This window comes from Prinia subflava, chromosome 12 (assembly GCF_021018805.1).
Source record: "Prinia subflava isolate CZ2003 ecotype Zambia chromosome 12, Cam_Psub_1.2, whole genome shotgun sequence".
In the NCBI taxonomy this organism is placed as follows: Eukaryota; Metazoa; Chordata; class Aves; order Passeriformes; family Cisticolidae; genus Prinia; species Prinia subflava.
This window is the reverse complement of record NC_086258.1, coordinates 9,265,106-9,285,234: the sequence shown is the minus strand read 5'-3', so window position 1 is coordinate 9,285,234 and position 20,129 is coordinate 9,265,106. Positions and strand designations below refer to the sequence as shown.

Below are 20,129 nucleotides of genomic sequence, written 5' to 3'. Positions count from 1 at the left end.
CGCCCGCCTCCCTGGGCGCGGCTGCGGGACCGCGGGGACCGGGGCACCGGGGGGCACGGGCACCGGGACCCCGGCACAGGTACCCGGGCACAGCTCACCTGGACACGGTTCCCCGGCACAGGTACCCGGGCTCAGCTCACCTGGGCACGGTCCCCCCTCACAGGTACCCGGGCACAGCTCACCTGGCACAGGCATCCCGCAGACACGATGCTGGTACCGCCCATGCCCGCCCGGCCCCTCGAGTCCCTGCAGGGCCAGGCCTCTCCTGCCACGCCTTCCCACCTCTTCAATTCCAGACTGAACGTCTCGTTACATGACTTTCATTGCTCGTTTTTGTAATTCTCACGCAGTTATTGGTGTGTCCACACCAAAGCACACGTACAGGAGGCCTGGAGGGCGGTCATTAATCAAAGGTCACTGCAGGATGCAGTCCCAGTAACCCACCCCGTGGGCTGGGAGCTGTCCGTGTCCGTGCACACCCTGATCCCGGGGGATGCAGCACGGGCAGCACTGCGGCACAGCCCTGCAGCCCAGAGACCTCTTCCTTCCTGTGCCCTATTTCCAGCCAGTGCTGCAGGCCGTGTGGATGCACAGATAAATGTGTACGGATGTCTCCTTGGCCCGGGTCTGAGGCTCAGCAGCTACAATGGACCTCAGGACATCTTCCTTGCAACAGTGAGCACCCCTGGGCGTGCCTGAGTGGAGATCTGGGGAACAAATTGGGCTGGCAGGGCTAACAAGTTACAGTTGTTGGTTTGATAATCCATTTAATTCCTAAGAAGTTTGGTGTAACAATAAATTACTTGACTGTTGTTCAAAGTCATGGACCTCATGGCTCACGTGCTTGGGAACAACATGAGCACACTCACCCCTCCTGCAGTATTTGTGTTTGAAGTTTGAGAAAGGAACATGATCTTTAAGAGCAGTTCACCAGGAAGCATTTTCTGTGAAACATCATATGTACTAACACATCTGAGAGCGACTCAGACATCTCCAAACAATAGAAATTTCTAACTCCTTGCATTTTTTATGGAGTTTTTCCTCGACGCTCCCAGTGAGTTGTGGCAAATCTAAGACAGGCAGGCCGGCCACAGACAGCTGTTGTTTTCCTTCTGCTCTCTCCGTCGTGTAATCAGAGAACTGTCTTGTGTTCCTGAGAGGAGCACTGTACCGAGACAGGGCCACCCTGCAATGGGTTCTCACAAAAACGGTTTCTATGCCACCAACAATGCCTCCCCTCACTGCTGGAATTGTGTGGAACAATGACGTGGTTATTGATAAAGCCATGGTGGGTATTTCTCCTCTGTCACGGCTGTAACTGAAGAAGTATTTTGTCATGCTTTTGTGTATGAGAACATTATTAACCAGAATATTTTAGGTGGGCTAAAAACCATCTGCCATTTCGATACTGGAGTCTGGGAGAACTGTGCATCATCAGGGCAGGAGCAAAGCTTTCATTAAATCAGGAAGATCCTTTACAAAGAGGCACCAACACTGCACAATCACAGATTCTGTTTCCATAACTCATCTGCTTGATGTTCTGCATCATGTTCGTATCCTATCATGCATTTGTAACATCATTACACAGCTAAACAAAAAGTTCACCTGTCCATCAAATATGATTAACGCTAAATGACTTAGCCTTTAAAAAACACAGTGTTTAATTACTTTAAGTAAATTGTAATGTTGCCATGGAAATTTTAGGTCCCTGTTTGCACTGTTCAGCTGGAAATGCAGCTCCAGTTGTGTTGTTAAGGTAGAAGAGTGACCTGGGCATGCTGAACCACTTGAGGGAGTTTCTTTTCAAGAAGCAGCCCCTCAGTGCAGGGAGTGAGATGTGGAACACGCTCAGAGCAGACCCAGCAGAGTCTCCTGATGTCAGGAGGAGCTCAGAACTTGCTGCGATTGATGAGAAAGCCAGGAGGGGCTCAGGGAGCCTCGTGCTGGGCCCTGCAAAGTCCTTCAGCAAGGAACAGCCTGAGGTGGGGCACAAACCCCCACGGTTTGTGCTGTCAGCCCCAGAGGTTCCCTTCTGTCCAGAAGCAGCTCTGTGTGATCAGAGCTTGCCTTGTGCAAGACGATTGACTCACAAAGCCTTTCACCACTGCAGGATCACCGGGCATGTGTCACACCAGCCAGGAAACCACAGCACTGGCATGTCCCAGGAAAGCAGGTGCTGCTGTTTTGCAGGCATTTCTGCTGCTACAGTTTGGGTTTGTGCTGAAATATAAGCCACTTGCTAAGGACACATCGAGGGGTGAGTGCTTGAGGATTACGATCAAGGCATCAGAGCTGAAAGGTGATCTCCAAAATGAGTCAGATAAAGTCAGTAAAGCTCAGATTTATCTTTATCAGGATAAAAGGAGTCGTGGTCAGCACTGACCCCATCAAGTGGGCTCACTGCTGGATGTATTTGGAAGTATTCCTCAATATTAATGTTGAAATTCCTGTGGAAAGGGGTTCACTTCCATTCCATACTGCCATTCCCACAAAATATTGACAGAAAGAATCCAGCTGAGCAACATCTACTGACACCAGAATTACCATTGGCCCAAACGTTCTTCTATCATAAACCAGTTTAATTTGAAGCTTTGAGGCTGCAGAAGTGCCAGTGGGCTTGGACTGCTTATTTTACATGAGATGAAGGAACTAAAAAAGATAAAAAAGGAACTAAAAAAAAACCTTGACCACAGGAACATTTCTACAGACACCAAAAAATTGAAATGGTTAGAGATGAAAGGAGAACTGGGCAACTCAAAAATAAAATACAAGTGAAGACCAGTTAGTCATCTGTGACCAATCCAGTGTTACGTGATCAACTCCCACAGAAGTGTATTTCAAACTAGTTCCTGAAAAATTCCGTGTTTCTCCTTCTGTCTCTGTCTAGAGAAACCTGAGCACAGCCAGATGATGAAGTTTGGGTTCAGGGGGAGCAGACAGACAGACAAACCTGACTTTAGCTACCTTTTGTTGACTTTTTGTGGCCTGACAGTTAAATTCTGACAGTCTGGCCTGCTCACTGCTGTCCATAGGGCTGCAGATAAAAAATTCCATTCAATCCCGTGCTCTTCATGAATGCTGATGTGTAATTTCATCATATTTGCATTTATTTTCTTACAAGGATGCATTCTACAGGAGGAAGCAGATACTAGAAATTCCTCTATGTAATTTATTTGCACAGCAGAAAATCCCCAAACCTTCTATCAACAGCATTAACTCAGAGTCTTTACTTTTCCTGGGGTCTGTGGTACAGAAATAAACCCAAGAGCAAGGCTCACGTGACCAGAAAATTTGGATTCTTTCTTGACAGAGACCTCAGAAAGAGACACATGAAAAGGCTTTTCCAGAGTGGAAATCCAGCAGAAATCCACAGGGAAGGGTGGGGCCAGAGAGGAGGATTCCATCCCCGGCAGTTTGGTATTGTTACCAATTTAGGGGGTTTAATTACTGTTGTTAGGTTCTGCCCAGATGTTCCTAGGGAATGGGCTGAAGTCAGCCTTTTCTCAATAACTGTTGTTGAACGACTGCTGCAGGCTTTCAAGCACTCCCAAGAATACAGAACCAAAGAAATGCAGATGCTGTTACTCGACCCTTCTCGCTCACGTCTTTTGTGAACTTTAAACTTTGTAGGAATATCTGAGCAGAGAATATAAAGTGATTCAAAACCAGGAGTTTTGGGAGGATGCCTTTCACATCATCTCAGCAAGGAAGGCAGTTTTACAGAAAATATATTAGAGAATTTCAGCTCAAAAGCTGAATCTTACTCACACTTAGGTAATGGCTTTTAATTTTATTGCAGGTAAGAAACAAAAGCAATTCCATCCCAAAACTGCTTCTCAATTCTGTTCACAATTCAAATTTCACACAAGGCAGACTCCAGATTAAAGTGATTTTCAGAGCTGTTGGGCAATCCTGGAGATGTCTCCATGGGCCCAGGAGGGGAAGTGTCACCCTGTGAGTGTGACTGGGGAGGGGCAGCGGGGTGAGCAAGCCCCTGTGCCCGCCGCGGGGAAAGGGCTGCTTGGAATTTCCCCTGGAAAGGAAATCAGCTGCTCCCACCCTCGGCAGGCTGTGCCCCCCTCGCCCTTTCCATGGATAACAGCAACAATCACCTGTCACAAATTCCAGCTTGTAAAAACAGGGACTCTCACCCCCACCTGCCTGACCCTACCAACACTGCACCACTGATAGAAAACTCCTCGATGTATTTTCGTGTGTGACATTTGAACAATTCTGAATTTTAAAACCTCTCATTCCAGTGTCTGTGTTAACAGAATGATATTTGGGGCAATACCAGGGAAGTGTGGTTTTTTCGAGTCAGTAAACCAGACTGCAACTGTGTCACAACAGTCAGGTCATTTTGCGTTTAAAGACTCCCTCTCGTGGAAATCATTCTCACTGGCTTGTTTTGACCTATTTTTCTAGTAAAAGTCACTCCAAATAAGGTCTTGTGAGACTTGAAAAGGTTCTGCTGCACGGTGTTACCTGTGTTGAAGTTAGAACCCTGACAATAACTGACAGCAGTCCTACACCTGTACTACATTGCCAGCAGATTTTGTATTTTTCTATTGAATCTTTGCTTTTTATCACTCAGAGATTTACTTATTTAGTATGTAGATAAAGGGAAAAAAATTCTAATTGTTTTTCATCAGTGCTTTTCACTCTATGAGGATTCTGCCCGGATAACATGGATAACATGCAGTTTCTCCCTGGGAGAAGTTGAGTAATAATCAGGGGGTGGCTGATTCATGGAGAGCAGAGGATTCCCTGCATGTTGCTGCACTAAGGGAATGGAATTAGTAATGTCACAGTAACGGGGATGGAAAATGCCCACTCTGGAAAAATACTTCCATGGAAATGTTGTGGCAGTGGGGAAGCTGCAGTCTGAATCTTGGACACTGACACACAACAGAATTTGATGCTTTCCATAACGTGTGGGACTGAAATAAAATCCTTATTGGGGAAATTTATTGATAGAGTTTTACACCTCCTGAATCACCCATTTATTTTTTTTGAATCCTGTGAGTTGTGAGATCGGGCAGCACCTTGTGGTTCTAGGTCTTTAGGGTCGCATGCCACAAGTGTTTAAAAAGCCGGTTGAAAATAATCAAGGCCCAAATGAACAACTCAGAGCATTTCACGGGACGTGCCAAAGCACCGGATGATGTTAGTGGAGACAGACGGGGGCCCTGGGGCCCCTCAGAGGTGCCGGACACCGTGCTACAGCCCCGTACCAGCACCGAGCCGGGCTGTTCCTGTTCGCACCATTTCCTGCCGAGCTGGCGCTTCCGTGCGGGTCACTGCCGCTTTTTAGACGAGGAAAAGCGCGGATTTTCGGCAAATCCGGATTTTGGGCGCTGCCGGAGGCCCCGCTCCGCCCTGAGGCGCCGCCGCTCCCCCGCCTGAGGGCGCGCGCGCTCCCGCCCCGCCCCGCGCGCGGCCCCGCCCCGGCCCCGCCCCGGCCCCGCCTTGCCGCGCGCGCGCCGCAGCCACGCCCCGCTAGGCCCCGCCCCTCGCGCCGGCGGGGTGGGCGGGGCCGCGCAGGGCAGCGGCCGCCGTGATTGGCTGCGACGCGGCGCCCTCGCGCCCACTCTTTGTGCGGCCCCGGCGCCCGTCGAGAGTGGGAGGGGAAACCCCGTGCGAGGGGCGCCGCCATCTTGGCTGCGGGGGTGATGGGGGCGCAGCGGAGCCGCGTCTGAGGCAGCGGAGCGAGCCCGGACCGAGCCGAGCCACAGAGCCCGCGGGGCACCGGGCACCGCCCGCACAGCCGCGCTGCACAGCTCCCTGAGCCCCGAGCACAGGTACGGGGGGCCGGCAGGGGCGCCCGCCCGGCCCGGCCTGCCGCGCCAGGCCCCGCGCCGGGGCTCCGCCGGGCCGGGCGGAGCGGGGCGGGTCCCGGTTCGGCGGCGCCCCGGCCCGGTGCCGCCCCGAGCCGCGGCCCGGCGGGCCCGCAGGGAGCCGTGCGGCCCCGAGGGCGCTGCGGGCGGGCCCCGGGGTCGGAGGGAAGGGGAAGGGGCGGCCGGGCCCAGCGGGGTGAGGCTGCGGGCAGGACTAGGCCGCTTTGCTGTGTGTCACCGCCGCCTCCCACTGCTCCTCTGCACTGCACAGTCGGCAACGCCGCCAGCAAACACCCGGCCACAGGCGATATTTTCATCTATGCGTTTCTATATCTCCCCCTTACGAGCTGTTGCAGTCGCACGCAGGGTGTGTATGTGTATATTGTACCGTATATGTGGCCGATGTGCAGCGTTATCTCTGCTTTTAATTGCTGCATTGACTTGCGCCGTGGTGAACTTTGACAGAAAAATGACTTTGAGGGTTGAGGGAAAAGCCACTTCCTATTTGAGAAAGCAGCGAAAGTATTCTAGGCTGGTTTTGTTTGTCAACGCTTATTTAAGCTAAACAGAGTGAAATTCTTTTCTTTCTCGTAATTGTTTATTGCCCGTTTGCAGCACACTAAGTATCTCCTGGTGGCTTTCTCTTGGAGTTGTGCTGAATTATCCTTGCACTAGGGCCAGGCAGAGGTGGGTGTCTGCACTGGCAGTGGCTCTGGAGGGGTCTCGGTGTGGCCTCTGCTGTGAAACACGGTGGATCTGTGCTCTTGGGATGTTTTCCAGAGCCCACAGAGCCCTTTGGTGGACAGGATTCGCTCAGGTTGGCTGTACCTTAAATCATATCAAACCCTGTGGAATGCATTGGCTGGGGCTGATTCCTGTCGTGGTCTGGATGAGGGGCCCTTGTGCTTGGGCATTTCTTGGGAATGGGAAGAAAATACCAACCTTGGGGAATTTATTACTAAATGTCACAATTTAATATGGTTTAGAAAGGAATTTGCTAGCTTCCTGTAGGGATTTGAAAATGTCATCAGTCTGAGTGGAAGGAAGAAGTTCCTCTTTTCCTTTTCCATTCTATGAATAACAACAACAACAAAAAAAGGAGCTCTTATGAAGGACAGCAGTTTGGAAACAAACCTGTTCTACTGGAGGTACCGGGATGTAAAATGTAAATACGATTTTAAAATCACCTGCCCCCTCAGGTGCATCTAATGAAACCTGCTTCAGATTGGTTCTCATTTTGCTGTATTTTCCTGAAACAGGACGTAGACCTTAGTTAATATTTACCTAAAATGTCTGTGACTTTGTTTTCCAAGGTGATGAGTCCAGAGTGCTCTGATTTGTTGGAATGACAGAGAACTCCTCTGGTTGTGTGTCCCAAACTGTGAACAGACACGAGAGGAGAGTGGGATAAGTGAGGAAACACAAGAGGAGGCAGAAGGTGCTGGAGCTGGTGAGGACAGGTAGGCAGGGATTAGCTGAGCTCTGCTGCTGGGGTGTGGTTAGGGAGGATTGAGGTGTGCACATATAAATGCAGGAAGTTCAGGAAGCAAAATGGAGTAAGTTAATGGAGCAGGATGTGAAACCAGTAGAAGGATAACCAGGGCAACGTGGGTGTGACTGGAGAGCTGGTGAGGAAAGTCAGAAAGTGAAGGTAGTGGGATACATAGCTTAGATTTGAAAAGAAAAATGAAATTCTGGAGGAAGGAGGAGTGAAGCCTTTAGAAGACGCTCCTAGGCCTCAGGCTGGGTTAAGGTGTTTTATATGATTAGGGAATATATGAAATGCATTTCTTCAGGAGCAGCCTGGACAGGGCTCTGCAGGGCCTCGTGTGCTGTCAGGGAAAGATGAACTGGAGGTGGGAATAGCAAGGAAATGCAAAGTGATCCTGGAGAGCAGCTCCAGAGGCTGCTGGGCAATCAGGGATGAGCTCAGCCAGATTTCCTGTCTTGTGCTGGCTGGGTGCTTTGGTGAAATCCAAGAGGGGAAGCTGGGCAGGATGACTGGGAGAGCTGAGGGATGAGTAAGGAACTGGGCAGCAACAAATGATATTGTCAGACAGGTGTGAGGGCTGCAGCAGGCTCAGACTGCCCAGGGATCAGGCTCAGCAGGGCTTTGTAAAGCCAAACCTGCAGAAATTAAGAAATAAGCAGAGCAGGGTGGCTGCAGAGCATCATCTTAAAGAGGGCTGAGATGTTGATGTGGTTTAGGAAGACCTGAATGCCCTTGGTGTGTGAAAGCCAGAGAAGCACAGTGGAATTTAATTGTAGCAGACCTCATAGCTTGCTGTGGACAGCACACCTATGGGGATTCAGTGCTTGGGTAAATGAATTGATAATAACTGTTATTGCCTTCAGTGTGCTGTGAGCTTACAGGTGACCATAACTGCAGCACTCACACTGTTCTAGCAGCCTGCTGAAGTAAGGTACCAGTTGAACCACATTGTTCTGTGTGCCTGACAAAAGTCCTTACCAGAGGAAAAGTGCAATTATGAAATGAAACTGTTCTACCTCTCTGCAGCTCCTCCCCCTTTATCAATCTCAGCATTGTCTGTTAATTAACATGCCAATGAATCTACAGCTTCAACTGTGAGAGCTTTTCCTGCTGCACATCCTTGGAGAATGATGCACAGAACACCTGGCTGCCCAGATGGACTTCAAAATACCTTTTGCTTCAGAGTGACTGACTGGTGGCTCTCTGACTAGAGTGGTTTACAGGAACCAGTAACAACTGGGCAGTGCTGAGTTTGAAGGGGGTGTTTTTTCCCCAGCTCTCATCCCTGCACATGGAGCATCCATCAGCTGATGGTGTGAACCACAGCAGTGTCTAATAAAGTGTGCAGGTTCTGGTCTGCTTTCTTAACACACCTGCTTCTTGTTGAGCATAAAGATTTAAATTTCTCAATGCAAATGTAAAGCTGTGTCCTTGAGCTGGAAGGAACTGCACAGGTCTCACAGAGGCTGGTATGAATCTGATATTTACAGTTGTGTTACTGTGATAATGTTACAGCAGTGTGCCCAGAACAATCTTATCTCAGGGAGTACAGATGTAGCTGATACTTGAAATAAGGCTTCAGTGAGGTTTCTAAATATCTGTGTAGTGTTTGTTGATTAGAGGAGGAGATGTAGATGTACTGCTATCTCAGTAAGGTCATCTTTAACTTTATATTAAAAAAAGCCTCTAAGGAAGAAGTTGATATATGGGAAATGGATTTGTGGACACTGCTCACTGTAAAATTTCCAGTCTTAATGTAACACAGAAATGAATTGTATAGGCTTTGAAATGAGCATAAATCTGTGCTCAGTGAGCTCCTCTGGCCAGTGGCCACCCTGCAATAAAGCTCTGGGCCCCAGGGCAGCCGTACCTGGGAGAAGGGAGCCAAACTGAGCTGGCAGACATTCCCGGAAGAAAGAAAGGAAGGCCAAGCTCCCAGACTGAACTTGTGCTTTCTGTTAACAGTAAACTCCTGCCTGATTAACTTGGATGCCACAGTGCCAGCAGTGCCGGGGCTCAGCTGTGGATATTTCTGTGCAGCTCTCCCAAGGGGAAAGCCCCATCCCTCTGTATTGGAGGGATTGAGATTCACATGTCTGGAACAGAGAGGGTGCAGGCAGAACTGGAGTTCCTACAGAGGGATGATGGCATCAACACATCACCCCCTTGCACTGACATGTAGCTGATGGTTTAGAATTTACTGACCCCTGTTGTGCCCTGCTCTTGTCTGGACTTCCTTCTTTCCTCTGCACGAAATGCTGAGGTGTCAGTTTTCCAAGGCTGAATTCTCAGCAGGGTTTCTGTGTTTAGTTGGTTGCATTTTTGTTTTCTCCTTCAGCGCAGAGTCCTTGTGGAATATCACTTTTATTCCAAGATCTGAGTACAGTTTGAATCCCTGCTAATCCTTATTGGAATTTGAGTGTTTAAAAGTTTATTTGGCTGTTTTAGTATTGATTGGGTTTTTATTTGATTTTTTTATTTTAAAGAGTCGTCTGTTCTCCAGAAAAGATTCCTGACCTTTACTAAGAGTTCGGAGTATTTCAGACTCTTTCCTGCAATGTGACCCTTGGAATAAATGTGACACCAGTATTTTTTTGTATTGAAATAACATAGTTAGGACTTTTCTACTTCGAGGGCATAATGAAAATGGACATATCTCAGCAAGCAGAAACAGTCTGACAGATAAACAGAGCTGTGTATTTAGCAATGAAGATCTAGTTGAGACTCACTTCAGTTTCAGTTTGTGACAGAGCCTGCACTGAGTTCCCAGTTTGTCCCTGCTTTAAAAAAAGCCCTCCTCACTTTCCAGGGGTGGACAGCAGGATGCATTTCCCTCCTGGTTGCAACAGCAGAGCAGTACAACATTGTTTACCACACCGGGATATCCTGAAGTCATGTGCTCAGAAATGTGACACTTCCCTGTGTTTGGGAGTGCTTGGCCTTCCTTGGCCTGCTGGTCTTGGAGGGCACGAAAGCTCCTGCAGATTCCAGAGCCACACAAGGGCTTGGTTCCCTGTATGGAGTTCGTGGTGCTGGTTGGTTTGGTTGGGGTTTTTAACACCAATAATTACTGCATATTTCCATCCTCAGAATGCACAGGAGATCTTTGGTGCTTATTGGTGTCTTGTGGCTGTAACACCCAGCTGTTTTCTGTGGGTGTTTCTGCTCTCCTCCTGAAGTCCTTGCATGAATAAATCAGTTTTTCCAAGCTTTCTTCTCCACTTCAGTTCCCTCCTAGAGCCCCAGTTCAGCCCTGTGTGCCGTCAGTGGAGCTGAGCTGTGAGCCCAGACAGGGGTGGCAGTGAGTGTCCTGCTTTGTATGCCCAGGTCACTGTGCTGGGACATGCTGCAGAAGAAAAAGAACACAATGTGTGAAGGTGTTCAGGAAACTTGAAGGACTGGATGTTTCCACAGTGACACATTCATTTGGAACTCAACATGGAGCAGCGACTCATCTTTATTGCTGTTGAAAATAACCTGTTGAAGCTGGTACTGTAACTCTGGAATTGTCCAGGAAATCAGGCAATAAAGCTGCTGGCTTGCTTGGTGAATTCGTGTCCAAAATTGTCACTTTCTTTCCTATCTTGGAATAAACTTGGCTTAGTAGAAGAGTGTGTTTCTAGGAATCAGCAGAGGTGCTGTGTGTGCTGCTGGGGGTGGAAGGACTGAGTGTTTCCCTCTCCTGAGGGAGGACGAGGTGCCTGGCACTCACTGAACCCTTCTTAACTGCTGGGAGTTGTTCCCTCCAAGGTCTAGATAAGCGTGTTTGCCTCCAATCTCAGCGCTGCCAAGCAGAGGCTGCTGCTCTGTGCTGGGAACGAGATTTGTTCAGACTGCAGTTCACTGAGGGGATTAATCGTGGCTCAAGGAACAGCACTTGGCTTTTGAGAAAGTCCCAGGCCTGTAAGCTCTCCTCTGTGTTTCTCTCCAGTGTCGTTTGTCATGTGAGTGACACATGACCTCATGAAAACCTTCCTAGGCTCCAGCAGTGCTCCTTGTAAGGAGCGCAGTGTGTTTGTAATGGCTGGCACTCTGCCCTGCAGGAGCAGCAAGGGAAGTGCTCAGTTCCTGCTGGAAATCTTCCACTTGCTGAACTGATCAGTGGATCCAGTTTAACTTAAAGCCTGGGACAAAAGCAGGCAGTTTCCATCTTTAATGTTACCTGGCAACTTCTGCCTCTTACAGATATGTAATCTTGGCTAACTGATGTGCTAGTTAGTAAGTCAGCTTTTACTCCTTACAGATTTAAACATCCAAAGCCAGTTCCAATTCCCTCTACATTTAGGAAAACTCTGGAATGTTAGAAGTACTTTGAGTGCCTTTTAAAAAAGAGAAACTGCTCAGCAGCCTTGCTGTAACTCTGCCATGCTGACAAAGCCACAGAGATGTTAACCAACTTCCTGAACATCTGATTTGTGGCTTGCTGGGCTTTTCCAACATGGACAAGCAGCACCCCAGGCCCCAGTTAAAGCTGCTACAGCATTCTTTTAAATCTCAGCTGTTTGCTGCAAGCTGCACTGCTTCCTTTGTTGCTGTTGCAAGTCTCAGAAGTGTGATGTAATAGTTCCAACTTGCTGGTTTTGTTAAATCTCTTCAGATTTTGTGCTGGAGTGAGATTTATTTTGGGTTCATACATCAGCTCTTTGGCGGGTGAGTGCTGGTGTGGCAGCGACTGCAGAGCAAGGAGGGACTGAGCTGTTCAAAAGCTTTAAGTCTCTCTGGATAAAATTGATTACCAGTACTCCCCAGGAGTGTGTTTGTGCTTGGAGGCCTTATTCAGGCTCAGAGCAAACAACACGGGAACTTTGCTGCCTGGCTGTGCCACTGATTTGGGGACTGTGGGGAACTACACAAATCTGAACTGAGAATGAAAGGGTGCTGGGGGACAGAGGAAGGGGTTTTTTGTTAATATGAACTAAACTGGATAAATTGGGTCCCCTTGAGGGAACAAGTATCAGTTCTGACGTGTTCTGTTTTTCGTTTTAGTGCCACGATGGCAACTGCACCTTACAACTATTCCTACATCTTTAAGTACATCATCATTGGTGAGTACCCGTGGGCTCACGCCTGTGCCTGTTCTGTGTGGGTACACGGGAGGCCTGTGGCTGTGCCACGCTGCTCTCAGTGCTTGTCCCTCCTCAGTCCCCACAGGTCACCAGTTCTCTACATCTTCAGCATCTGCTGGAGCACTTTGCATCATTAATCTCAAAGGTTTTAGAATTTATATCAAAGGTACAAGTGCTGATTGGAAACCATCGCATGAGGCTCATAAACCTCTGTCAGGCTGTATTTTTGTGTTTAAATGTTGCTTTTAGCTGTAGCTTCCTTGGCTGCTTAGTCAGGGACTCTAAAGGATTGCATTCATTGCTGTCCTGGAAGAACTGGTCTTGCTGTTAATTGTTTAATTGTTAATGACCTTGTGTAGGTGTAAAGATCTGCAGTGTTATTGTGCAGGTTTGTAAGTCAGGCTGCTGTGACAGCCTCAGGAAAAGTTGGTTCTGAAAAGATCTTGCTGTGTCTCACATTTGGCATTGTGCAAGTGGATCAGTGGAAATGAAGCAATTCCTTGAGCTGTTCTGGATGGTTTTCAGTATTTTTGATGTTCTTACCACAGAAAGACAGGAGCAAACACCAAGTATATTTTACATTTCAGTTTCTTCAGCAGTACTTTTTATAACCTTGTGAAATACAGTTATAAAATCAGTAATACAAATTAACTTACTTCTTGAGTGTTCTGCTCCTGCTTGCAAGCTGTACCTGTAAGCAAAGCTTTAGTGGCAAAGTTGGTAAATTGGAGGGTATAGCCAGGGATAGAACACTGCCCATCTGACCTGAGAAATGAATGTCTCTGTACCATTTGTTGTGTGGGAGGAAGAAAATGTGCCTGTAGCAACAATGATTTAACTATTCTCTCTGTAACAGGGGACATGGGTGTAGGAAAGTCCTGTTTGCTTCATCAATTCACAGAAAAGAAGTGTGAGTATTTCAGTTCTTGATACTTGTTCTAACTGGCATTTTCATCCCTTTTCCCTGCCTGTTTGCATCATGCATGAGCTCAGTTTGGTGTCTGTCTTACTTACAATGAGTTTGGATTGGACTGGGTCACATTTTTGGTTTGACTTCAGCAGATGCAGAAACAAATAATTGATGTAGTTATGGCAAAACCTGCTCCAGCCAATCCTGCCTGTGAGGAGGGGGAGGACTGCATCTGATTTTACATCTTTTCTGTGGATTTTAATATGGACAGAGAGAAATTTCTTGTCTGAACTTTGCATGTTTTCAATATTGGTGTAGCCTGATCACCAGCAGTTGGAGTTTCTAGTGCTGTTAAGGAGTTCAAAAGGAAAAAGAGTGATTTTTCTTTGAGTCCTTGTGTGCAGCCCTGCAGGACACTTGGCCTGCCCTGGGTGATGGTGGTTAGGGCTTGCTGCAGTCTCTCTGAGCTGAAACGTTTTCTCATGTATGGTATCATCACTAATTAAGAATCAGCCTCAGTTCTTGCTGGTGTGTTAGCAGCAGCTGTTACCTCACTCAGTGAGTAAATCTAGAGGTATTTCTCAGTGCAGGCATCACCCTGTGCACTGGAGATGTGGTAACAAGGGGGCAGAAGCTGCAGTTAAAAGATTTGTTTTCCAGTAGAAATAGGAACCTCTGGCTGTTGTTTTTAATGAAAAGCAGTATCAGCCAGTTGTTTAAATGCCATTTTGCACGTGGTCAGATTGTCCATGAGGAGAATGTTCTGGCAGCACCAAGCCAAAGTGGTACAACCAAACCAATGCGCCCAACACCTCTGCTGTGACACTGTCCCCAACTCAGCAGGTCCTTATCCTGTCTGTATTTTCTTGATCTTCCCCAAAGATAAGCTTATTAACACGAGTTTATCATAATTAGATGCCTTTTTGGGTTTGATTTGGTATGTTTGTAGCTACTTATGAAACGGGTATTTCTCAGACATTCATGCTGGTGCCCTGTCTGAACCAACTTGGGTATTTGTTTCTGAAGATGTGACAGACTTAAACTGTGTCTTTCTTGGTAATCCCCTGAAAATGATCTTTTCCTACTGCATTAAAATAGTTAACCTTCTGCAAGGATAGACTGGGAATCAGCTGACTTGGTACCTTCTGATATGTATGGCCAGAGAGCAGCAAGAGAAGGCAAGGAATTTTATAACTGTTTTTAAAACTAACAGCAGCTCAGGACATACAGCATTTATTTCTGGCTAAGTGATGCAGTTTGGGAACTGTAGCTGTAAAAATGCTTTTCTAGAGACTACAAATCTAGTAAAGATAACTGAAAACTTGTAATCATATTTTTGCAGCAAGGAAACCTTGTCCTAGGAAGATCTGATCTTTGCTCTTATTTTTCATGACAGTTATGGCAGACTGTCCCCACACAATTGGTGTTGAATTTGGCACGAGAATAATTGAAGTTAGTGGCCAAAAAATCAAACTACAGATATGGGATACAGCAGGACAAGAGAGATTCAGGGCTGTCACACGGAGCTACTACAGAGGAGCAGCAGGAGCTCTCATGGTCTACGACATCACCAGGTAAGGGCAGCAGAGCTGGGGTGTGCCTGGTGAGGTTAGCACAGCCCTGCAGGTACAGTGTGGTCTGTGCCCTCGGCTCACGGGCTCTGTGTGTGTCTGCACCAGCAGCATCCTGCTGTGGGATGCTGCCACACCTTACCTGAACACCCCAGGGTTACAGAGCTGCAGGTGAGACACAGGGAATGATGTGAGTGGCTTTTCTTGGCAAATCTCGCTGCTGCTGAGCCTGAGGATTGGCATTTCAGGCTGTGAGTGCCTTGTTGAAGCTGTTTTAAAGAACTGGCGTTGTCCTTAGGGTCTGCTCTCGAGCAGGTGGGTGTTGCTGCTGCAGAGGCAGGGCAGTGCTGCTCCCCTGGCAGGGAGTCCTCAGGGCCCAGCCTCAGCCTGACCCCGGGCTCTGCCCAGCAGCCACCCTGCCTTCCTCTAGAGTGGCAACCAAAGATGCTGCTCAAACAATAATGCAGCAGATGTGACATGGAATACTTCTGCTTTCACACGTCTCTCATCTTCCTCTGGGGCTGTTGTTGATATTCTTCGGGCACCTCTTTGTTTTTCCCTGCATATGTAGGTGTATTTCCTGTTTGTGTAAATCTGGAGTAAAACATGACCTTGTGCAGTTTGTTTCTGAAGTGCTGTTCTGCTGCACTGTGTTCTGTAAGAGTGTTTGACAGGAAACCTTTTCATGTGCTCTGTACAAAACAGCACCGGCGTTGTCTGTGTGCAGTGGGAATTGCTCTGCCTTTCCACTGGCAGTGCAAGAGCTGCTCCAAGGGTTTAAAGGTGACTGGAATTTGTGGTCTGAGTCCACACTGCTGCTGCTTTGTCTGTCTTGAGGTGGGGAGAACAACAGGGATGATGGATGCTGCTGTATTTGGATGCTGTCTCTGCTGTTGCCACCTAAATATTTTATAAAAGGCTAAAAGTGTCCTCCTCTCTTGATTCTTTGCAGAAGAAGTACATATAATCACTTAAGCAGCTGGCTGACAGATGCAAGGAATCTCACCAATCCAAATACTGTAAGTTGGAGTTCATTTAGGTTAAAAGCAAGATTGCTTCTCCCTGAGCAGGCAGTGGGAGGCTGAGGCCAAAGCACTGCAGTGCTCGGTGCCAGAGCTGCCTGTGTTCTCTGCACTGCTCCTGTCCCCCTTGCAGAGTGCAGGGATGCACTTCCCTACTGCAGCTGCAGCAGAAGGGCTTCCTCCACAAGTCCTCTTGTGCCACTCACCCTTCAGGGTTTGTTTGAATGGTTGGAGATAAAATTGGGCTGAAATCTGAAATCTTGTGTCACTTGTTGCTTTGTGTCAGTAACGAGGTGAATGCTGTCCTTAGGCTGGAATGTGAATTGGATCTCCAGCAAAAGCTGAGCAGGTTTGGTGGAGGAGGATCCTCCTGGGTCTCTGCTCATACCACAGAGCTGCTGTTCTTCAACCTGTTCCTGAATGCCTCTGGAACACTTTAGCACCAAACTGATGAGAAAGCTCCAAAGATTGTCTGGATTAGCAGCTGGTTAACCAAAGACAAGAGGTGGTTGGAGTACAGCTCTCCTGAGTAAAGAGCAGCACCGTTGCTTTTTAGGAGCTCATCTCAGGAGAACACCCTAAAGCCTTGGAAAGTGACAGCTGGAGATGCTGTTCCTGCTTTCCCAGAGAGGGAATGCCAGAGCACAGTTCTGCTGAAGGAGCCTGGCTTCTGTAGATAACCTGCCCTGCATATTTCCCATTGGTTTTTTAAAAAGTCTCATTAATAATGAAGGTGGCAGTGAAAAGGCTTTTTCCCAGACTAACTTTGTCTCTCCTGACCCAGGTGATAATCCTCATAGGAAACAAAGCAGACCTGGAAGCACAGAGGGATGTTACATATGAAGAAGCCAAACAATTTGCTGAAGAAAATGGTGTGTTTTTTTCTCTTGAGCTGGTACATTTCCTACAAGATAGTGATGTTAAAGTGAATAGTCAGCATTGATAGCTGCAAGCTTACACTTCCAGAGTCATGGAATTGTATGTACAAACTCCTGCTGTGCCTCAGGCAGTCTGATAACTGTGCCTAGTTCTAGAAATCAGCTTGTGTTGATGCCTTAACATAGTCACAAAAGCTTGTTCAGTACTAAAATAATGTCTTGCATGTAATGGGAAGGTCATGATGTGTCTGACTTTGGGCTCCTTGAGGTGTGCTGTGCACTGACTGTTAAACCTCTGTCTCTGAACAGGTTTATTGTTCCTTGAAGCAAGTGCAAAAACGTAAGTGACTGGCTGTGGTAATGTCCAGATTGGTCTGTTTGCTGTGCCTTGAAAGTACCTTGGAACTGAGAGCTCTGGCTGCATTTCAGGCAAAGCCTGGTTGAATTCAAATGAACTGATTTGGATTTCAGGCCTCGTTTGAGTGCGGAATGTGTTCAGTGTGTAAAGGGTTCCTTCCCCGGGTGTTCAGAGCTGCAGGTTTGGTCTGTGGGCAGTGAGTGACTGAGGAGCTGCTGTGCCACGCTTGGGGCTGGCTGTGTCACTGGGAGCAGATCCCAGGGCCACCAGCACACGTGGTGGCACCTGTCAGAACAGAACTGGTAACAGAAACAGGTTTTGATCCGTAGTGGCTCCCTGCTCTTCAGGCCTCTGTCAGAACTGTGCCGTGCATGTGGCTCGATGCCTTGGCTGATTTTTGCTCCTCAGTGCTTTGGCACTGGGAATATTCCGTATTCCTGGCTGCTCCTGATACGGGTGTAGTGTCCAGGGAGGGAACTGCCCTGTCTGGGGCTGGGCTGAGGAGGATGGGGCAGCGCCTGCCCTGCTCCCTGCAGCAGCAGCCCTGCAGCCCCAGTAACCGCTGCTGCTCTCTTGCAGTGGAGAGAACGTGGAGGACGCGTTCCTGGAGGCCGCCAAGAAAATCTACCAGAACATCCAAGACGGGAGCCTGGACCTGAACGCGGCCGAGTCGGGCGTACAGCACAAACCGTCAGCCCCGCAGGGCGGGCGGCTAACGAGCGAACCCCAGCCCCAGAGAGAAGGCTGTGGCTGCTAGTGACCCTCCAAGGCTCCTCCTGACCCCTCACCTCTGGCTCTAGGGAGCGGTGCTTTTGACCGCTTCCCCATCTTCTGTACATCTTACTGGGTTTAATTAAAACTCTGAGACAAGTTTAACACAGTACTAAACTGCTAAACAACTTTAGATGTAATCAGGTTATCAAAGGCAAGTAGAGTAATAAAACCTCTCCTGCATGGTAAATCTAGAAGTTTTTTTTTTCCTTGATTGTCCTTGTGATAGTGTCACGGATACATAATTTAAACTGAGCACTGATGCTGGACTCCTGATTTTACACTTTCGCAGGGCTTTGTCTTGTATGGTTTATTTTATGGTTCTTTGGCCTTTCTTCCCCACCTCTAACTGTTCGAGCTGTCGGTAGTAAAGGATAAGTTTTTGCTGTGAAATGACTTCCAATGGTAGCGAGGGGCTCTGTAATAATGTGCTTTTGTTGGAGGAATTCCCTGCAGGATGTGCTGGGGTCAGGGTGGCGCAGGGAAGCGACCTGTTCATTCTTGTGCTCAATAGCTTTACGTCATTTTTTTTGCCACTTTTATCCTTTACCTTTGTTAACAGAACGTAAATATGTATAAAATTTGAAGGAACTGAGCTAACAGTTAAATACATCCTGTGTATATGATTTTAATGAAGAAAACGATGCCTGGCATTAGAGCAGTGTGTCAGAACCCCCCGTTTGTACAGTCTGAGCTCTGTGTGCCCCCGTGGCAGCACAGCCCAGCCGGGGCTGCGGCTGCTGGGTGTCACTTGCGGGGTCCCCAGGGTGCTGGGGACACAGAGGTTAACACTAGTGGGGTGTGGCTGTCGTTGTGCACTGTGCAATGCTCCCTCTGCACTCAGCAGTGCTCTCTGCCTGCTTCTCTTTGGCGTTCTCGGGCTTCAGCCGTGGCCGGGCTCTCGCACACCTCCCGCTTTTGTACCTGGAACTTTGGGACTGGGCAGAGGCTGAACGGGACAGTTGGAACAACGTGTGCTCTAGGGATTTTTAACTACTCTTGTATTTTTTAACAGAGCTGCGTGAGGGGTTTTTTTAAGGGTTTTGTTTCTTTGAGTCCATCCTTCCTGGGGTGTCACGTGGTGACCCTGCCTGTGGGGCTGTGCTGCACTAACCTGGGGTTTTACTGTGGCTCCCTGTGCAGCTTCACTTGGGAAACGTCACAGGGTTTAAAAATGGAAGGGTGTAAGTGCTTAACCACGATCCAATGTCCCACTTCAGGCTTACTGCAACGTTTCAAATACAAAGTAGTCTGAAAATCCCTCTCTAGACACTAAAACTCTACAATGTTCAGACTTGTAAGTAACCAGTGGTACCAGAGTATTGTACAGTCAATGTTAAATAAAAGCCAAAACTGGAATGTGCAGACAATAGGATTTGGGTAACTCTTGTGCTGTCCCTTTGTTTTGTCTGGTTAGTCCTTTTTTAACTCCTGTTCCTCAGTAGATGGGTATGTTCAAGATCTCCAGCTCCTGCATCCTGCTTAACCCAAGGCTGCACCAGGGTTTGCCCAGGGACCACGACCTGCTGCTGATGTGAAGTCAGTGTTGTAATGACTACAGCTTGTTGAGGTGCAATACCTGTACTCCCAGAGTAAGTTACAGTAGGTCTTATTGTTTCTGTCACAGAAAGGATCTGTTTGGACTGCTGTACTCCTCATTTGATGTAACAATGCTATTAATCTAAATATTTGTAAATAAAGTACCTGTATCTAGATAAACCTCCCTGCTGTGTGTTACTGTGCTGAGGGGGAGAGCTCCTTGGGGCGCTGGGAGTTGTGCTTAACCTTCACCCTGGGCCTTGCTCGGTCCAAACGTGCCAGGGTTTCCCAGAGGAATCTGCCAGTGCTTTCCAGAGCTGCTCTCTAAGGAAGCAGGGCTGGGTGTGTTTGTTCCCAGTGAACTCACAGAAAAATGTTATCTTTAATGAGGATGAGAAAGAGCCAGACTGAGCCTGACGCCAGAGCCCATCCCTGGGAAAGGGTGGGGAGGGCTGGGACAATCCCCTGGCCCCTGCCTTGTCCTGCTGCCTGAAGGATTTACAAAGTGGCTTTTCCTCTACTAAGTTGATTGTAATTTTGTTAAGAAGCCGTTGTCTGTATCCACCTGGTTCAGACAATGCAGCCAAGCCTTGGGAGAGGAAGAGGGACAAGGACAGGAATGCCAGTGCTGGACACATCCCTCCGAGGAGGAGCCCCAGCACTCAGCATTGTCACTGTCCTGGAG

At 48.1% G+C, this 20,129-nt stretch overlaps 1 protein-coding gene across 1 annotated transcript; it reads left to right on the top strand.

The window, feature by feature from the left end:
* The first annotated feature begins 5,616 nt into the window (after positions 1 to 5,616).
* On the top strand, positions 5,617 to 19,624 carry RAB14 (RAB14, member RAS oncogene family). The gene is made up of 8 exons (XM_063408954.1): positions 5,617 to 5,801; positions 12,316 to 12,374; positions 13,252 to 13,305; positions 14,702 to 14,879; positions 15,829 to 15,895; positions 16,683 to 16,770; positions 17,086 to 17,116; positions 17,714 to 19,624. The coding sequence occupies exons 2-8, from the start codon at positions 12,323 to 12,325 to the stop codon at positions 17,889 to 17,891; spliced, it is 648 nt and encodes a 215-aa protein (XP_063265024.1). The 5' UTR covers positions 5,617 to 5,801; positions 12,316 to 12,322; the 3' UTR covers positions 17,892 to 19,624.
* The last annotated feature ends 505 nt before the right edge of the window (positions 19,625 to 20,129 follow it).